The sequence below is a fragment of the Triticum aestivum genome, chromosome 2A (genome assembly GCF_018294505.1).
Source record: "Triticum aestivum cultivar Chinese Spring chromosome 2A, IWGSC CS RefSeq v2.1, whole genome shotgun sequence".
Taxonomy (NCBI): Eukaryota; Viridiplantae; Streptophyta; class Magnoliopsida; order Poales; family Poaceae; genus Triticum; species Triticum aestivum.
In genome coordinates, this window is record NC_057797.1 from 636,938,785 (window position 1) to 636,959,729 (window position 20,945).

The 20,945-nt window shown below is 44.3% G+C and overlaps 2 protein-coding genes across 4 annotated transcripts; both read right to left on the reverse strand.

Annotated features, from left to right (window-relative positions):
- Positions 1-1,577: 1,577 nt before the first annotated feature.
- Positions 1,578-7,541, reverse strand: LOC123189928 (kinesin-like protein KIN-7F). Of its 3 annotated transcripts, none has more exons than XM_044602446.1 (14): positions 7,253-7,541; positions 6,358-6,633; positions 5,694-5,783; positions 5,504-5,604; positions 5,307-5,420; positions 5,139-5,220; positions 4,989-5,056; positions 4,826-4,891; positions 4,612-4,736; positions 4,168-4,495; positions 3,701-3,808; positions 2,707-3,543; positions 2,280-2,596; positions 1,578-2,206 (listed from the first exon to the last, which is right to left on the reverse strand). In XM_044602446.1, the coding sequence occupies exons 2-14, from the start codon at positions 6,593-6,595 to the stop codon at positions 1,882-1,884; spliced, it is 2,799 nt and encodes a 932-aa protein (XP_044458381.1). In that variant the 5' UTR covers positions 6,596-6,633; positions 7,253-7,541; the 3' UTR covers positions 1,578-1,881. The 3 variants fall into 3 exon arrangements, with proteins under 3 accessions (XP_044458381.1, XP_044458382.1, XP_044458380.1); XM_044602447.1 differs by lacking the exon at positions 7,253-7,541 and adding an exon at positions 6,756-7,097; XM_044602445.1 differs by lacking the exon at positions 7,253-7,541 and having other exon boundaries at positions 6,358-6,722.
- A 4,958-nt stretch (positions 7,542-12,499) lies between these two features.
- Positions 12,500-17,837, reverse strand: LOC123189929 (BRCT domain-containing protein At4g02110). Its single transcript, XM_044602449.1, has 10 exons — positions 17,678-17,837; positions 17,481-17,570; positions 17,291-17,395; positions 17,068-17,172; positions 16,479-16,563; positions 15,935-16,001; positions 15,801-15,848; positions 13,532-15,547; positions 13,179-13,395; positions 12,500-13,076 (listed from the first exon to the last, which is right to left on the reverse strand). Exons 1-10 carry the CDS (start codon positions 17,738-17,740, stop codon positions 12,657-12,659), a joined length of 3,216 nt encoding a protein of 1,071 aa, XP_044458384.1. The 5' UTR covers positions 17,741-17,837; the 3' UTR covers positions 12,500-12,656.
- Positions 17,838-20,945: the final 3,108 nt, after the last annotated feature.

The window sequence follows — 20,945 nt, forward strand, 5'->3', positions numbered from 1 at the left end:
TGTTTTCACCTGTTTCTTTTTTGTCCAACACATGTCAACTTTTTTAGTACATGTCCAACATTTTTTTATACATTATAAATATATTTTATATACACTTTTACATGTTTCAAATACGTGATTAACATTTTTTAAAACTTATATTGGTATATATCTTTCAAATACATTTTTACTACATGTTTAACATTTTTCAGTTAAAATATTAATATTTTTATAATACATGGTCAACATTTTTAAATACACTGTGAATATTTTTTTAATGGTAACAAACATATCTTGACACACGATGTACATTTTTCATGTACGTAAAAAAAATTTATGTACATGTTTAACATTTCTTAAATAAAAAATAAAATATATGTTTTTCGATCTCTACATTTATTTAATGTATTTTTTACATTTTTTGTATACACCAGGAATATGTTTTATACATGTTTAGGCTTTCTTAAATACTTTGTGAACATTTTTCATACATATTGAATTTGTTTTGTGTATATTTTTGTATATATGACAAACCTTTCTATGTACATATTTAACAGTTTTCAAATGCTTTATTAACATTTTTCAAATACTTGATTAACAGTTTGTTCAAATGATTGATTAACATTTTTTGAATACATGATCAACTTTTTTCATATACATTGTATGCATTCTTTCGTACACATGGAAAGCATTTTTCTATACACATTAAACATTTTTTAAATGCTAGATTAACATTTTTCAAATGTTTGATGTAGAGTGTTTTTGTAATTACCACTGGTAGTAGGAAACATATATAATATTTGAAAGTTCAAAGAAAAGTAAAAAATCAAAAAAACGTAAAAGCAAAAACAGAAAAGGACGAGGCTATGGCTCCCCGCAAGATGGGCCGGGCCAGTCTCGTGCTGCTAAGGCGAGGCTGCCCTACCACTCGCCCCTCGTAAGCCGCCGCAATCACTAGTTTTAATCGTATTCAGAGTTTCAGACTCTCGTTGACCGCTCGGAATCCCGCCAAACCGATACCGTGCCGAGGTTCCCATAATATACAGCACCGATCGCATCACCGCAAGTCCACAACCACTTTGCTAGATTTTCTGATTGGAGACCTAGATCCGTCTCGCCGGAGCCCGCACGCCGCCGCCGAGCGACGCCATGGGGCTCTTCAACGGCAAGACGACGCAGAAGCCGGAGCGGCACGTGAAGGTGCGGGTGGAGCCGCCGGGGTACAGCCACCACGAGTTCGAGCTGCCGGCATCGCACCTACGCAGCAAGCACTTCGCGTCGCTGATGGCCAAGGCCAAGAAGGAGGACGGCGTCGAGGGGAAGGTGGTCGCCATCCCGTGCGGGCTCGAGGACTTCCTCGTCGCCATGGTGAAGACGGTGACCCGAGCGCCGTTTGATTCCTCGCCGAGATGTCCCATCCTCGGCTGGTTCTCAGCTCGGTCACGCTGATGTCACCTCCAATCTAGGCAGTAGCCCTCGTTATCGTTGGCTCGGCATCTTGTTGAGGGCTGTATGTAATTGATGGACTCTAGAGATGTATTGCTCAGACAAAAGTGTAAAGATTGTACTTCTTGCCGAGAGCTGTAACAAAGTGTAAAGATTGAAAGCTATCCAGTTGAATGTTTCTTCCACAAGTTGCACATACATAACCTTGGATCTCTTTGGAAACAGACGAACACAGCTTACAGAAGTGTTGCATATTTGACCCCAGTTCAGTAGACAGAGCTTCCCAATCGAACTTGATGGTGTAAGATTGAGTAGGGTCGATGCATTTTACAATATCATACAGAAAACACACTGAAGGGCCTATATAAGCTACAACCGCCAATGCTATGCTCCTATATAATTCTATATATCCAACAAGGGAACAATGAAAACCTCGTGTTCATTCGCATGTCGCAATCAGTCCAGAGAAGAACGGCCATATCTCCAGCTATTGTGGGATCGTCGGCTGAACTGCTGTGGCGCAAAGCTTAGCCCAAACATCTCCCTCAGTGCCTTTCCTGGCTCTAGGAGGCCGATCAATCGGGCGACAAGGGAAGCGCTCTCCCTGACATGCTCGAGGTTTTTGGTTTCGGTCCAAAGGCGACGTGCCACCTGAAGCCTTCTCCTCTTGGAGGACAGCGAAACTCCCCATTTGGTGTACATGCTCTCTCTTTCCTCAATCGAGAGCCGCTTCTGCATTTGCCTGCAGAGCATCTCCCTCTCACGTTGCAACTTCCTGGCACTACATATCGGAGTAGTTTCCGTCAGGAGGAATTCAAGTGTTGTAATGCAGACAAGTGAGAAATGTGACTTACCTTGAAACCAGAGAAGTGTTCAGGCTACCAGCCACGACTTTGCTTTCCATACCACCATTGGCATAGGTATCTTTAAGGAAAGATAGCCTCCTTATCTCCACTTCCATGTAAATGGAGTCGGCTGGATCTCCTTTAAACAACAAGAAAAAGTAGGTTCTGTGAACCAATGAAGCATAGCATGCATGCCAAAGGTCAATGATCTCTTGCTGTTTTCTCTCAAATTCCAGTGGCCATCGCGAAGGTGATTGCAAGGCATCCATGATTGGATCTAATCCAACGCTCCTGACGGTTCCTTCTGCTATTTCTCCGTTAACATACTGAAAAACATTAAAAAAATGGTATTCAAAATTTGCACAATATATTACCCCAATGTGCTGTACTGATAGAATAATAATAACATTGCAAAGACAAGTAAATAGTTCCACACCTGACCACCGAGTTGCTTCTGATACTGAGCCATTTCTTTCAGTTCAGCAACAAATTCACCTATGCCGGTAAATTCTGTGTCACCTGCCACAGAACCATTTGCCTTGGGTCCACCCCTCGTAGTAGTAATTTCAGAAAGCATTGACCCTGCCCGTGACAAAGTTTCACTCTCTGCATCAAAGTTCAGCGCAGAACCCCTTCTTTGACCCCCTTCAGGTCTCCCGGGGAAGTCCATGAATCTTCTGCTCGGTGGTGTGCAGTCATCCTTCTCCAGGTCTTCAAACAGAGTAGAGCCCATCAGAGACCTACAGCTCCTGCTTCTCACAATTCCTCTAGAGCTAGATGGGTTTCGTGTTGAAGACCCTAGATCTTCGACAAGATTGGCAAAAGGTTTTCTGACAGTCTCTAGATGTTGCTCCAGGGTAACAGTAGATACATCATCGTTTCCATGTGTACTAGCACCCACATTCGAATCTTGCAAGATATTGCTCCCGATAGCTGACGAGTCCAGACCATTTTTTCCTTCTGTTTCATTGGTCTCTATGCACCGTACTTCTTTGCAAACATCATCTGAATCCTCATTTGATATCTGAGAAACGTCATCTCTGCTAGTGGTTGGGGGCATCCCACTGAATGGAGGACTGCTGACTGAATAACTCAATGGGGTAGCAAACTGCACATTATTTTCAGACTGTTGAGACCCAACTTCCCTCTGTGCTGCATGGCGTCCTTGGAACCTGAAATTTTGGACATTGTCAACTACTTCTGATGATTCGGTTGTTGATATCTGATCTTCACATGGCTGGGGCACATCGAAGGTAAAGTTCCTTCCAGAAGCCTACATGTACATAAGAGAGAAAGCAAACACTTTAATCGTTTTGACACAACCAGAAAGACTAGTTAACTACTAGTACTACCTCTGTTCGAACTGCCAAAACGTCTTACATTTAGCAACAGAGAATGTAGCACAGTAGGAAGTAAGAAAGTGCATGTACCAGGGGGTGCTTTGAAACATGGTTATCTCCAACAACCTGGAGCAGATCCTGCAGCCTAGATTGAGCCAGATCACGCTGTGCCTTCAATTCCTTAATTTCTTTCTCCATCTGCAAGGAAGGGTCTATTAAACTTCTACACCATCACAAGAAGGAAGGTGTATTTGGGCATTTTAAGGTAATTGGCATGGCAAAAAATGCATGCAACATACATAAAACAGTGGTTTACTATAGGATCTCTAATTCAAGGTTTTGCACCCGGGAGCACATGTTCCCAAGTGAGAAAAAAAATTGTCAAAATATTTTGAAAAAGTTTACACATGTACATGTTCGTCTTTTCTGTGTGTTATAATTTTCATGGAAAAACAGTAAGCTCTGCGACTTGTGTTTAAAACTGGCAAAAGGTAAGATCTGTTTCCTATAATGTACAAAAAGAAGAAACCAACACAAATGTCAGAAGTAACATTTACCTTCCGGATGTGGTTATCTTTTTCCCTCACCAATGATTCTAGACTGGAATAGGTAGCTGGACATCGCAGTTCACTCTCCAACCTAGCAAGTTCCCTTTGTAAATGCTTAACTAGGGCTTTATCAGACATGACTACATTAACCTGTGCATTTGTAACTACTTCCTTTGCACAACTTGCAAATAGCAGGGTATTTCTTGATTGCTCCATGTAGCTTCGGGCTGGGCTCATTGTGCAAATGATTGCAGTCCTTGCATTACCTCCAAGAGAAGGTTGTAATATGCGTGTGAGCTTTGAATCCCGATATGGTATGTGTCCATTTCTTACCTTGCTGCATAGGTGAAACCAAGTAAATAATATAAATGGAAGCTAGAACAGGATTTTTTTAACCAAGAGAAACTTTCCATTGAAACTCAACACTGCAGAATATTGAATTAGGGATGTAACCTTAGTTTACGAATGACAGTTCCCAGGGTAAGTAAACTTCTATTAATATGACAACCTTCCTTCAGCCTAGCACCAGCTGACAGTGCCTGAGATGCACGTTCACTTCCTGCCAAATCAACAAAGTTCTGCACATGACAACAAAAGATGCTGTCACTTCTTCGTATGTAAAAAAATAAATATTACCAAAAAGTAAATCTTTGTGCTTAGTTCTTACCACACTAGCCGCAAGTGTCGTTGACTTGTCCTTACCCAAGAATTCACGAGCAGAACTTTCGATAGTCTGAAACAATAGATAAACAAATCAGGAATGGTGACCTTCTGTAACACAAAATATACTGAATCCTTCCTTTTTACATGCAACAAAGTAGTAGACAAACCAATTTAAGGATTTGATGCGATCTGGAGCTGTTTTCGTTTAAGTATGTCTCTCCGGTTCTCCTTTGAGCTGGTACAAGCACACATTGCACAAATGAGATGAGAGTAATCACCACTTATAAATTGGTAAGCTAATACAAACAACATCCCACCTTCACACACAGAAATAAGTTCCTTGAGATGGTTCCAGTCCCTCAATATCACCTCTTTAAGGTTCTCTACATAAGTCCCCTTCTGTAGAATATACAGTATCAAGCCATTAGTAATGCAGGGGAACAACAGGATTTATAGAGAACAAAAACGAGTAGGAGTGTCCTGACCTCTGCGTCATCCCAAAGTCTAAGAGAAGTGTTTTCTGAACTAAGAAGATCCCTTACAACTTCGTTATATATTTCGATCGCTGAGAATTTCAACACGAATGCTCTCTCCTCGTGCTGCAAAAGATGTTGAGCATATTTCAGACCAATGGTTACAGATTCGGACCAAAACTGTGACCATATGAAAGGTGTTTAATTACCCGGCCAATGTAATCATAAATATCTGATACTGTACATTCCGTTATTCCGGTCATGGTGTATGTCTTCCCACTACTTGTTTGACCATATGCAAAGATACTAGCTGTTGCAGACAAAAGCAAATTATTCAGTGAGACCGTCGCTTTGATTAAAGCAGATAGGAGAAAAATAGCCAGAATGTCTGCACTTAACAGTTGATGCCACTAACTACAGAGAGGGCAACCTCCTTGGCCCCTTGCTCGTACACTTCTTTGGTATCGCAGTCAGAACGGAATACCCTGTCTGTAATTGGATAGAGTTTTGGTTAAAGTCTCAAAGGAGATACACATAATATCACATCTGAAAGTGAGTAAAGTTTGTGCAGAGCCCTATTGTGGAAGAAACGAGCTAAAGTCCCGGTGATTATATGATGAAACTCATCACAAACTAAAATTAATAGGTTTGATTTGTACAGAATCTGAACATTTCAGTTCCAGGTGAGTTTTTTTAATGATAAGTAGCTCCCATTAACCTAAAGAATCATTCTCCAAGTTGCTCCTGTCAGAACATGAGCAGTAATGAGGTTAATCGAGGAGTTTCGGTTGCCAGTAACAAAAATATATCCATACTATACAGTAAAAATTTACCTATCATCTGTAATTGGTACTCCAGAGTCCAGACATGTATTCGACATTCTAATCAGTTTAAACCAATATACAAATGTACAGCTTCTAAAACGCTAGTGAGATACAGTATAATAATAATTATGGGGCCTATGATAACAGAAACAGCAGAAGTAATGAACTAAAGACAAAGAAAAACATGCACAGCACAGCTTTGATGTGAGCGAAAAGATCAGGGGGGACGATGCACCAACCAAAGGAGTAGGCAGTCGGAGCCGTTGGCCGGTCGGGGAAGGCGCTCCGGGCGATGACGGTGGTGTCGCTGATGCACTCCCACTCGGACGGATCCCCGCGCGCAACCTCCTTGTCGCTGAGCGGCCTGAGCCTCACCGAAACCAGTATCTTCTCCAGCTTCCCGGCGGCGCCATTGGCCACCTCGCCTCCGTCCGCATTATCCCACTGCGCCATCTCGTCGCCCCCAATCGCCCCCATCTCACTACTCACTCTCTGTCTCCCCTTCCCTACACCATCTGCAACCATAAGTCCATAACACCATTAATTATCTATCACGCTAGGCAAGAGAAAACAAATGGGGCGGAGCACATGAATGCGGAATAATTGGAAGCAGCAGAGGGGGAACCCATCAAGGAACCTGTCCTGCTCCTGCGAGTTGTGGCGGGGGGCAGCCGGGCAGGAGCGTTGAGTAGTTGGCCCAGTAGGTGGAGGAGAGCGCAAGCATTCCTAATCCCCCGGCCGCGGGTGATTCGGACGGGCGGTGGTGGTTAGGGCGTCGCCTGGCACAGTGAAACCGCACTAATGATCGGGCCAAATCTAGCACCGACTGGCAGCAGCAGCAGCTACTCGCGCCGATGTTGACCGCCCTGCCCTGCTGCCTGCTTCCCTAGGACGCTCCTGCAGACATATTCTATCGCCCCACCGACGGAGATACCCACGCCGCGCCCGGATCACATGGCGATTTGGCTCAACTACCCGGGGAGAGGCCTCGTTAAGCGAGAATGCGAGATCGCGCCGCTGACGGGAGGAAATTAACTAGCGGCGACCTGCCGGCCTGTACTGCGTCTGTACGTAAATATGTAATGCTCAGGCGACAGGGACATGGAAGGGGGTAAATAATGGCGGGGGATTTACCGGGCCTACAGGCAGACGCTCGCCGCCGAAGGGGCCAGGTGGCCCGCGGCGCCCGCCGGCACGGAGCAGGGTCTGGCCTCGGCGGCCGCCATGGCTGCGCTGGGGAGTTCGCCTGTGTTGCGAGGCAGAATCAGAGGCCACGAGAGGAGCAAGGTGGTTTCGCGGCTCGCGAGAGCAGCGGCAGTGAACTGGACTGGCGGCCACCGCGGGACGGAACGGAACGGAACGGCAGCACGGCACCACCTCCACTCCACCTCTCCCTTCACCACGATCTGGACTGGCTGGCCGTTTCGGGGGGTTATCGTAGAGGACGGTTGCTTTCCTTTTTGCCCCCTCCCTCCCGCTAGTACTAGTTTTTTTTCTTTCTTTTTCACACACGGGAATCGACCCGGCCCGCCAGAGGGGGAGGAGGCCGCCGATTGCTTCCTTTGTCCCCACCCCCTTTTGGCTGCCTTTTTCTTTTTTATTTAATTTTACTTTACTTTTTTACTTTCTCTGTGCCTCCATTTTTGCGCGAAGGCCCTCCCCATCTTTGGCTCTTTTTTTTTTGAGAACCCGTCTTTGGCTCTTTGCGCAGCCTTACAGCCTTGAAAAGCACTGCTACTGGATTAGATTAGGTAATTTAACCTTTTTTATAATGGCATAGGATGCATGACTGTTACGAGACTCTGCAGAAAAGGGTGAAGATTCATCTCGATGCGACAGGGCAGGGAGCTACTCCAATGCCTTGGTGCCAAAGCAAGCAAACGCCGGTCTTGTTGATTGTCGGGGCTTTTCCCAAAGCTTACTTAGCTTCTACTCGATCGATCGGTAGGGGAGTGAGTGAGTGTCACTCGTTTAGCCATGCAATGCAACCACTTGTGTCTGCCTCACTCATTCAGATGGCCTCTTGTCTTGCCGACCTAGCTGCTATGTCTGTTACACTGCTCACGGTATCAAATCCACGAGCTGCTGTGAATCATTTTGCCCCTGGTTGTTTTCAGAGAATAGTGTGCGTGCGGTGTCTGTTCCCTTCTGGTAGCAAAATGAGTGATACGTTGAGTGGTCGCGTCCACCTTCTGGCGTGTCAGTCACTGCGCCGTGTAAAGTTGCACTCACCGCTGGCCAAATGCCTTTTCCAATGAGGAGGAGGATGGTCCTGTCCCGATAGGCCGAGACCCGGTCGTAGTAGTACCGCTAGGTAACAGTTGGCACCACTTGACAACTTAACTTTAGAAGAAAAATGATAGTACTGTCATTCTCTAACTAGTACTCCATCCATCGGGAAATACTTGCCCTACAAATGAATATATGTAGACTTATTTTAATTATAAATACAAGAGAGAAATGCATATTACACCCCTTAATTCTAGCCCTAGTCTAATATACACCCCCCAACTTCAATACCGTCTAGTTTACACCCCCCCCCCCAACTCTCAAAACCAGCTGGAATTCAACCCTCCCCTCCCTGTTGACCGTTTTTGACCCAGTTGATTAGGTGAACAGTAAATTCAAAAGGAATAATTTTTTAAAAAAAATCATTCTTTTAACCGGGTGAACAGTAAATTCAGAAAAGTTTTAAATAAAAATAAACTCAAGTGTCCAAACAAGTTGAAAATTGGCGCGGACATCACGCACTGAAAATCGTCCATGCAAAAATAATTCAGATTTTTTTCAAAAATTTAGTATTTTCTTGAATTTACTAATCACCCGTTAAAAAATCGCAACTGTTTGTTGACTTTTATTTCCAACTTTTTTTCAATTTACTGTTCACCATTGAAAAAACAAAAAAAATCTGAATTTTTTTAGTTACTGTTCAGCAAGTCAATAGGTAAAAAATCAACTGGGTCAAAACCGGTCAACAGGGAGGCGAGGGTTGAGTTCTGGCCGGTTTTGAGAGTTGGGGGTTGTAAAGTAGATGGTATTGAAGTTGGGGGATGTATATTAAACTAGGGCTAGAGTTGAGGGGTGTAATATGCACTTCTCTCTAAATACAACCATTTTATTCATTTTCAGGATAAATATTTTTGGACGGAGGGAGTACGCATCTGCTTTGCGTACAGAAAACTGCTTCCTTAAGCTTAGGCGGCCAGTATGACAGTGCGACCACTGAGTAGCAATGATGTGTGACATTAAATATAAGGGTTTGTTTAGGTCTCAGTCGACCGAGACTTCGCGAAGTCTCAGTCCACTGACGTCACCTTTTTTTTTCTGCTTTATTGTCCAGCCCATACCATGTCACCTCTGGTTGCTTTTTGGGCTGCCCTGTTTGTCTTTGCTTTGTGTGTTTTTGAGCTGAGTTGGGCCAGAGATTGGGCTGTATTTTTGTTCCGTGCTGCTGCTCCATTACTACGTGTGGTGCACCGGCCGGATGTATTAGCTTGTTGTTCGTGCAAAAAAAATTGACATGCAGTTACTATCAATTTTGTCCAGTTTTACTTTTCATTTTTCTCCTTTCATTCTTATTTATACTATTTTTGCTTCTAGAAAATGTAAGCATTAGTCATGATATTGTTTTAAGAAATATGTTCATGCATTTTCACAAATATTAGTCATGTATTTTAAAAAAATTAGAGTGCCATTAGAAAATGTACAATATTGTTTAAAAATATTCATCATGAAATTAGAAAAATGTTTAGCATTATTTAATGATGGTTTTACCTTGCATTTTTTCTTAGATTGGGTCTCATCTATTTGTAATTTTGCTATCATCAACAAATTGACAATGGTACTACTAACAAAATAAGAGAGCCAATCATATTCAGTTACACATGCGATGCAGAGGTGCAACTGGATTGGTGTATCACGTTTAAAAAAAATCAAAACACCTCTTTTTAGAGAAACAGAAAAATAAAAATAAAAATATATTAAATAAGAAAAACAAAGTAGATAATGGGGTGTGGATACGGTCCAGTCGGTTGAGATTTAAATAAGTCTTAATCAGCAGGCATCAGGGCAACATGCAGGTGTAGTCCGAGATGACATTTGCAATTTTAGGCCTAGGTGTGACACTTGCAGTTGTATTTCTAGTGTCGGACATGCAACTAGCCCACTCCCTCTCCCGCCGCCCCCTCCAACAAAACAAAGGTCTAGTTACAACCATGTTGGGGGACATGCAGTTACGGTCTGGTGCGGCGCTTGCAGTTGCGGGGCTGTTGTCGAGCTTGCAACTGACATGCCCCCTCTCATGGCATCCCCTCTGACAGCACAAAAAAGTCCAGTTGCAGTCGGGTTAAAAGACATGTAGTTGCGGTCGAATGCGGCACTTACAGTTCCGAGGCTGTTGTCGGGCTTGCAACTGGCCCACCCCCTCTCCCGGCACCCCCTCCGACAAAACAAAAGTCGAGTTGCAACCATGTTGGGGAACATGCAGTTGCGGTCGGGTGCAGCACTTGCAGTTGCGGGGGTGTTGTCGGGCTTGCAAGTGGCCGGCTCCTCCCCCGACGCCCCCTCCGACAAAACAAAAATCGAGTTGCAACCATGTTGGGGGACATGCAGTTACGGGATTGTTGTCGAGCTTGCAACTGGTCCGCCCCCTCTCCCGGCGACCCCTCTGACAAAACAAAAGTAGATTTGCAACCATGTTGGGGACACGTAGTTGCGGTCGGGGTGTGGCACTTGCAGTTGCGGTGCTGTTGTCGGGCTTACAACTGGCCCGTCCCCTCCGACAAAACAAAAGTCGAGTTGCAACCATGTTGGGGGAACATGCAGTTGCGGGGCTGTTGTCGGGATTGCAACTGGCTCGCCCCCTCTCCCGGCGTCCCCTCTAACAAAACAAAAGTCGAGTTGCAACCATGTCGAGGACATGCAGTTGCGGGGCTGTTGTCGGGCTTGCAACTTGTCCGCCCCTCTCCGGGCGCCCCCTTTGACATAACAAAAAAGTCTAGTTGCGGTCGGGTTAGAAGACATGCACTTGCGGCTGGGTGCAAGAAAAAAATATATGCTAATATTCTTTTACGCATAAACAAGAAAAAAAATGAAAATGTCGGTTCTATACAAAACAAAAGTCATGGTTTAAAAACCCGCTAACAACCAACATACCCACTAACATTTATGTCTACATGGTTCGAAAATCCCTAGTCATCGAAGAAAAAGCATTTCCTACCTTATGCAAGCATAAAAAATCAAAATGCATACATAAATAAATCCACAAATAGAGATCTGGCATAAAAGAGGGGAAAACAGAAGAAAAAAAATGCAACTGAAGAACCCCGAGGGATGAAGACCCCCTCCCCTGAGACAAGTACTCCGCGGTAGATATGGTGTGTACATGGCAATTGAAAAGTCCAACAAAAACAATGAAAACGCCTCTCACAACCAGCACATCGCGCATCAATACTGAACACGAGAAAAGTAAAGAAAGAAGAAGCGGACACTAAACAAGTCAGGGTAACACTAGACAAGCAGAGTTGCATGAATCTTACGAAAACAGTGATCTAACGGCCATATATGTGTACCGGGACTTCGGTTAAACTCAATCGACTAAATTTTAGCAATCCAGGTAATAAAATTGAAACTATCGCAACCAACATTTACTTACAAAGCATCTGATGGATGTGCAACTGAAAATGATTAATAAAAAATTGGTAGGAAATTTCGTTGCTAAAATAGGGCTGCTAGAAATTTGGAAAATATGCTAAAATCAAATAGAATAAAACACAACATTAATAAGCAAGGACAAAAGGAAAAATTAAATTAAATAAACAAAACAAAAAAATGAAACGGGATAAGCAAATAATAAGTAAAAATAAATTAAAAAAGTTAAAGACTTATAAAAAGTAAACGAAAAGTAAAACAATAAAAAGAAGAAAAAGGTAAAGAACAAAAGAAAAATGAAAATGAAAATTTCTTTTGGGAAAAAGAGAAGCCACCGTGACTTCCTCTCCTACAGGCAAAACTCACTTGTGTAGGGCGAGAAAAAGAAACAAGACAAAGTACTTTTCTTGTAGGCTGACAAAAATAACTAAAAAAACACACTCGGGGAAGTTGGGCTGCACAGCAAAGGGAACAAGGCCCAGAAGAAAAATAAAAGAAAGGCTCTCTCATCTCCACCGGCCCATGCAGCGACAAAGAAAAGAGCTGATTCGAGCCAACTTACACGTCCACACGGATTGTCATCGACCGAGACTTCGCCAAATATCAGTCGACTGATATTGTCATCGACCGAGACTTCGCCAAATATCAGTCGACTGATATTTAGCGTAGCCGTAAATATAAATTCCAAAACATTCCTAACACGAAACGGTCAAATAGCTCTCAGAAAACCTCCTCGCCATTCGGCTTCACTCTGACAGTACCCAAGGTGTCTACCATTTGACGCTACATCAGTCGCATAATTTGTTTATTTTTGCGGATTATCAGTCGCATAATTATCCCGTTAAAACAAACAGTCGCATAATTATGCACCCCCAAGTACCGTGACCAGTCAGGAGGCTGAGGCCATCTCCGCCGCGTCTCCGGCGGCCACGTACGAGATCGGGCCTTCTGACTCGTGCACCACCACCATCGCGCCGGAGCCGCAGCTCTGCTCAGCGTCGCCTCCCTCCTGCTCCTGGGCCGACGACAGCAGCTTCCGCAGGGACTCGTCGGCCAGGTCCTCCATGCCGAAGAGGACGTGCTTGTGCTGCTCCAGGTGGCCCGGCTTGCACACGTAGTCCACCAGATAGCTCGGGCTCACGCACGGGATGCCGTGGCTCTTGAACTCCTGCACCCACGCGTTGCTGCTCGGCGTGCCCGCGGCCACCACCGCGAAGCTGATCGCGCCCAGCTTCAGGAACCGCGTGTACGGCGGGGCGGTGGCCAGGACCGTGCCGTCGCCGGCTCGCACCGCGCGCCTCAGGGTGTCCTGCATGTTTGTTAAGACAGGGGGAGCACGCCGGCTTACAGATCAACAGTGGTTACAAAAACACGCGGAGAAATGGTAGTATCAAATGTTCTCATTACATACCCGTGATGGGGAAATGCACTCTCCATATATGATGATCCGCATCCCGTGGAAGGCGCCATGGCCGGTGCGCTGCTTCAGGTGCCGCCATTTCCTCGGAGCGTTCAGGCTTATCGTCTGGTTGTCGTTAAGGCCATCACCGTGCCACTCAAATGATTCTGCGTCCACTAGCTTGCCAGCCTCATCGCAAGCAAACAGGTACTCAGGCTTCAGTATCCACCTGTTTTTTATTTTCCGAAAACCAACAAACATTCATTCAGTTCTGTTCCATGTGTATGTGGAAACAACAATGCTAAATAATTCTGGATGGTAAATATTACTACTAGTCTACTACTGGAGTGAACGAAGGATTTTACCTCCCCGCTGCAGCAGCTGCAAAGAATTTTTCAGTTCTGCGGAGCTCAGGGGTGATAAAATGTGTCGCTTGGAAAAACCAATGGTGTGAATGACTGCAAACTCTCCCCTTCAGGCGCAGAAGTATCGACCTGCACTGCTTCCTCAATAGGCGATGCCCACTTAAAATAAACCATGTAGGTTCTGGTTCCCACACGGCCGAGGATCCATCATCATTCCCCCCTGTCATACTGCGGTCATCAATCACAGATTCGTTGTTCTCTACTGCTATTTTGACACATTCAGAACTCACACGCTTTTTCCCACGTTTTGATTTAGGAGCAAGACGAGTATTGGCTGGTATGTTTTCCTTGTTATGGTCAGTTTTCTGTCTCTTCCTGCTTCTAGGTTTAGAGCTTTGCAAATCTTCTTGCCTATCTTCCCAGGCTTCATCAGCATTATCGAGACCCTTGTACACTGTCACCATGCCAGCATTTGTGGAACTCTCTGCAGGCAACTTTGATGCTTCAGATGAGATACTAACTGTTCTGCAAGCCTCACTGCCAGATCTCCCTTTCTGGAAAGAAGATGCTCCCCTCCTCTTGGCAACTACCTTGCGCCGGGGCTTCAGGACACTAAGAGGAATAGGGCTACATGTTTCAGGGTTGTCTGCACTTGCACTGCTTGAAACCTTTGAAGTGGAACTTTCTGTGTTCACCGCCTCACGAAAACTCAAATCGAAAGATACTCTTTTGGTTTTACCAGCAGTTGGGCATGCGCCAGTTGTAGGGTTTTCCTCCATATTCATATTAGCAGGCTTCGTCTTGCAAACTACTATCGCATCATTCATCTCACTGTTGTAACTGAGTGGGCTCTTAGCAACTGCGTTCCTTGCTCTGCTCAAGATTTCTTCAGGCACGAATGTTGTGCTTTCAGCAGCACTCAGGCTACAGGTCTTTTCAAGATCTGCTTCGACACTGCCATTGGAAAGAACTTTACCATGCTTGGACTTGGAAGCAGCAAAGTCACAGCTACTATGTACAGATACAACAGCCGTTTCATCCTCAGGACTCCGTGACCTCTTGGCAGCAGGATTTCTCACACTAGAAGTTGATACTTTCTGGGGAAATACTCCATATTCACCAGGGACTGCAGTAATTGGGATCTCCTTAGGGCCTGCTTGGAAGGTTGCACGAGAAACCAACTTGTCATGTTCTGAGTCTGCAGCTACAACTTCAACTCTATCAGCTTGTGATGCATGTGCATGGGCATCAGGATCAGCAGAAATTGTCACAACATTTGTGTTTGGAGTACTTAGTCTGTCAGCTCTGTCATCAAGTGGCCTTTTACTTACATCTTCAACTTCCCTAATCTGCTGTGAAGTCTCCAAGCATCGTCCTGCAGGAGCCACTGCATCTGCATTGCCAGTGAAGACAGTAGGACTGTGGATGGGTGCATGGGCATCAGGATCAGCAGAAATTGTCACAGAATTTGTGTTAGGAGTGCTCAGTATGTCAGCCATGACGTCAAGTGACCTTTCACTTGCATCTTCCACTTCCTTAATCTGTTGCGAAGTTGATACTTTCTGAGAAAATACTCCATATTCACCAGGGACTGCAGTAATTGGGATCTCCTCAGGGCCTGCTTCAAAGGTTTTATGAGAAACCAACTTGTCATGTTCTGAGTCTGCAGCTACAACTTCAACTCTATCAGCTTGTGATGCATGTGCATGGGCATCAGGATCAGCAGAAATTGTCACAACATTTGTGTTTGGGGTGCTCAGTGTGTCAGCCATGACATCAACTGACCATTCACTTGCATCTTTCACTTCCCTGATCTGTTGCGAAGCACCCACGTGTGTTCCTGCAGGAACCTCTGCATTGCCAGAGAAGACAGAAGGACCATGAATGGGCGTTGCAATCTCTGTAGCAAGGATGCTTCTGGCAATGCCTCTGCTATCTGACGAGCCTCTATCAGCACTTTGTGATTCATCTTCAGAATCTTTAGCTTCTGCCTCCATTATCTCCAATTCCCAACCACTGAATATATGAATACACAAAATGAGATTTGATGCATTACATATTACATATTTACATAAACTGTAATGAGCAATCAACCAACCAGATTATTATGTATTTACATAAACTGTAATGAACAAACAATCAACCAGGCATCGTGAACATGATACTGGGGTTGACTCGCTCAAGAAAAGGGTAGTGAGGTTGACCGATTAGAATTATACACCCAAAAGCTAAAAGGTAATATCAAATGCAAGGTGATAGATAATTGTACCTTCTGGCAGTATAATTATCAACAGGAAGAATGTCCCATGCCTTTAAGCTGTAGCAAAAACATATACAGCATTTCAGCAAATACAATAATGAGAAGATGCAATAGCCTTTTAGGTACAATGATTAAATACATACCAATCTTCCAACCACTGGTGATTAATAATATTAATCTTCACCATTTTAGCAAGCTCGTACTTCTCACCTGGCACAGTTTGGAAAAAGTAGCGAATGACATTGAAGGTATGAAAGGGTAGTGGAACAAACTGAATGCACGAGCAGAAAAAAAAGGATCCTAATTTTCAAGAGACTGGTCAGAGGCATGATATGATATGATATGCATTATTGAACTCATATCTGAGACAGGCACAAGACTAACCCAAACTAAAGATAAGGGGAAATCAAAATCCTGAACTGTGTCCATTTAACTATCAATATCTCAGAAAAATCACTACGTTGACCCCTATATACAGAAATGGAGATAGCTGCTAATATTCCAACTTATACAGCAATTCAAAATTCTGTAACAGAAACAACAAGATCAAATAAAAAAGTTATCAAAATGGAATGCATGCTAATGCAACGTTAACAAAAAGATGAATACTAATGATACCACAAGTTCAGTCAGTGCAATGTAAACTATTAAGTACTTGTATGCAACACTATTAAGGAAAGAACATGCCTTCAAATTGGTAGCAGATGAGATGGGTGACCCTTTTTGCTGTCAAAGGCTTGGAGAACCGCGCTCCCATCATATTAACCATTTTCTACATTTGACAGTGAATGAGTAGTGAAGAGATTTGTGATGAGAAATCGAGGACAAAATAAAATGAAGTCTTCAGATTGATTGCGAGGTAAAGATGAACTATCTTTGTACATCAAAGGATTCAAAATGTATTACACAACTGCTGCATGTGGATCAACTTGCATATCTTACTGACTGAGTCTATGCCACTAGCAGAAACATTAACTTGGAACATGCTTTGTGTTGGTATGATTTAGCAGTTCAACTAATCACACAGCGAAAGAACTGGATAAGTGGTGAAATCATAGCCACAAGCTCTCCAAGCAAGGGGGAAAAACTTCAGCACACCTAAAAGTAATACCAGTCCTGTCAACCAAAAGCAGTCACAGCAAATGACCCAATCAGAACAAGCCTTGTTCATATTCACTGTGTAGTGCATCGTATGGCTGCATCTAGCAACAGTCAGTCTTGGACCTCTACACTAGGAAGCCTGATAAGTGATAACTGAACTGATAGTGAGCATTACCACTATGGCTTCACGCCCGTTCTGTCTTTGGTAGCCCGTCAAGCAAATGCAGAACGATTCAGCACCCGGTATGCCTTCCAAATCTCTCACTGGCCTGTACAGTACCTGTGAGATCGAAAAACTCGCCAAGCTAATCAGCAGAGGAGTCCTTGTACAGAGTGGGAAAAGCACGACTCGCTAAGGTTGCTGAAAATAAGACAGAAACTGGAAAACGAGAACCGACATGATCGGCGTCAGCCATGGCTCCGAGATCAAAGCAGTCGTCCACCCACAGCCCAGTCACGACCTTCGTCCCGTGCTCCCGCGCCGCCACACACACCGGGTCATCCTGCATTTCGAATCGGGCTTGGTTTAAACACGAAGCAGTGAAGCACGGAGGAAGGGATTCGAATTCCATGTCCAGCACAACTCACGTAGACGAGTCCGCTGACGACTAGGTGGGTGCATCCCTCCTGCGCGCCCCCCGCGTCGGCGCCGCCGTGCCGTACCATCTCCGACCGGTACTGCGGAGCCAGCATCCAAGCGCGCGTGACGAGAAGGAGACGGGGCCAAGCCAAATCGATCGAACCGAGACGGAATCGAAACGAATCGGTGAGGGAGGTGGCGGAACCTGCGCGTCGGAGACGGGATCGAAGCCGAGGAGGGCGAAGCGGACGCCGGCGAAGAGGCGCATGGCGGCGAGGGGTTTGGTCGGACCGGAGGGAGGGGCTTCGGGGAGCGGTGATTGGGTTTTGGGGTAGGGGAGGACCGGAGGAGGAATGGGGAGTGGGAATGTGATTCGAGTCCACCGCACTTGGCCCTTTGCACTTGTGAAGTGCCCCACCTGGCCTACCGAACGACATTTGAAATTTGAAATTTAAAAACGTACGGTGCCCTCGAGAATCGAGATCACAGGCCCTAGGCAATTTTATCTTATTTAAAAAAAGGAAAATGTTGTTTTTGCCACTCTAAATTTTGCTAGTTTTTCTTATGCCACTCTAGAGTTTGACACTTCTCACTCTTAGTTTTTTACAATTATCACAATTGTCATGCCGTGGCAAAAATTTTTTTTATCACTCTTAGCATTTGACAATGTATCACAATTGCCACTCTGAAATTTTTGCTTTTGTCACGGAATGGCAATTGTGATAACTGTCAAAAGCTAATAGCGACAAAAGTGAAATGTCAAAATCTAAAGTGGCATAAGAAAAATTGGCAAAAGCTACAGTGGCAAATAAAATTTTCCTATATTTTTTGGAGGGTGAAAGTGTAGCGTCTTTTCTTTTTCTAAACCTACTTCCATTACTATTTTTGAACACGTTTTCTTATAAAGAGAACCCCTCTCTGATTTCTACTAACAGAAACCACATTGTCTTTTACAGCTATTAGTTAGAACAAACAATAAAAGGCAAAAGGACGACAATGCATGACCTAAAGGAGCAAAATGGGCTACACCCGCCAACCCCAATAGACCACAAGGGGCCATATCAGATATAGCTACCGATAATGAGTGGGGACGTCTTGAACCCATGGGCATATGAACCCGCTTTTCAAAAATGTATTTTAAACGTGTTTTAAAATGTAAAAAAATTGAAACTAAATTTCACGCATGCATCTTCTCAACATGTGTGTGCAACTTAAAGTTTTGTGAAAAAAAATCTCTTTTTATTTTGCCTCCGTGAAAAAAGATAAATTTCAGTGCTTCTAAATAGCGTTCCACAATATATTTTTTGTCTTTTTTGCACAGGTCAAAAAAAGTTGTTTTTTGGCGAAACATTTTGCACGCACATATAATTTGAAGATGTATACATGAAACTTTTTTCACAATTTTTTGGCACTTAGAAATGACCTTTCTGAAAGTGGGTTCATATGCCCATAGATCCATCCATGTATTTTCCTACCGACAACCCACAAAATCTAATAGACTCCAACTCCAGCATCCTAGAAATCTACACACCAGATCTCCAGGAGATGGTTAAGAAAGTACAAGGTTCTAACATAGCACTATTACATCATTGTTTAGAGCAAGATAACATATGAAAATCTTCATAAGAAACCAGGACAGGAAGGGAAAATGAACATCTTCATGTGCAGCATAACCCCGTTGATCCCTAGCCTCCAACCATGTCTCACCTTGAAGACTTCATTTTGCAATCAGCTCAACCATCCTTAGGTCCCACTTCATCTTTCTTTGTCTTTTCTCGGATTTTTTGCAAAAAGTTCTAATCATGAGGCCATTTAATAATTATATTTCCCTCAATATCCTAACCTCTACACCAATAGTAATATGCTCCATGGCCACTCAATGGATAATATTGCATGAGCGCTCCTCACAAAATTCATGATGGCTATTAACTTGAACATAAACAAAAGATATTTGATCTCTTATAGGAATTCAGTCCTATTCATAATAGAGTTCATCAAAATCCCCAAAGAACTAATACAACTACTCAAACATCTATACTACTATTAAACAAGCAAACATTATCTTTCTTAAGTGCACTCCGATTAACGTACACGCAACTAACCAGAACAATTAAAGCCTCACGATCGCCTCATTCATTTGGATCTAACCGTTAATCTATACTACTATTAAACAAGTAAACATTATCTTTCCTAAGTGTACCCCGGTTAACGTACACGCAACTAACCAAAACAATTAGAGCCTCACGATCGCCTCATTCATTTGGATCTAACCGTTAAAATAACAACCAAATCTCAGCAAAAGTATGTTTGACAATTTTGAGGAGCGGACGAAAACTCTGCCTGTCATCCAAGTCTATACTTCTATATCTATACTACTATTAAACAAGTAAACATTATTTTTCCTAAGTGCACTCCGGTTAACGTACATGCAACTAACCAGAACAATTAGAGCCTCACGATCGCCTCATTCATTTGGATCTAACCGTTAAAACAACCAAATCTCAGCAAAAGTACGTTTGGCAACTTTGAGGAGCGGACGAAAACTCTGCCTGCCATCCAAGGGACGAAAGATTCATTTGGCAACCACGTGATTCTATCCCAATTAGCGCTAACCTCTCACCTAATCTCATCATAAAATTAGCGCTAACCAAAATTTAACCACGCGTCCCAGTTCTCGCCTTCCCTGTCTGCTGCTGCATGCCGATCTGCTTCGCCCTGATGCGACCCACGCGCCCGGCCGCCGCCGGTGCCCCGTCGCCCCCGTTCCTCCGCCACTGTCGGCCGCCGGCTCGGCTCCTCCGCTAACGGCCGGTATCCTCATGGATCCCTGCATTGCCGCCACCCACGCTGGCACGCAAGCAATGGTCCGAGCGCCGCTGCGCCAACCGGGGCCTCGCCTGCCCGCTCCCCGCTGCGCCACGGGCACGCGTGCCTGTCCGAGCGCCGCTGCACTACACGGATGCAGACCTCCCGCTCCACCTCGTCTTCGGTTGATTCTTGGGGTCAATCACGACGGACAACTGATATGCCTGTTGCTGAATTTATTGCGTGTTGCTGTGTTGAGAACTCTGCAGGATGGCATCACCTGCGGGGTCACTTGCATCCACTTCTTGCCGATCACCGTCCCGAGGATGTGAGAGTGACTGGCAAAGCCACTCGCCGTTCCCTAAATCTGGACACGTGATGCTTCCCGTGATTGTTCTACTTGGCTCAAGGTATGTATGTATGTAATTAACTTATTGTTTCTGTTGAGGTGGAAGCTGTAAATGATTGTCACAACTCAGTCCTGAATTATTCATCGCTCGAGCAGTTGCACGACCATCTTCCTCCGTGGGACTTCAATGCTTCCTTGCGTTCATCTCTATGAACACGTGCAACTTGTCCAATAAATTGCCCCAACTGGTTGTATTTAAAACTCCAGCACACTGTTGTAAATTAGACATTACCATTTCTTTGAAAGAGATTTTTGTAAA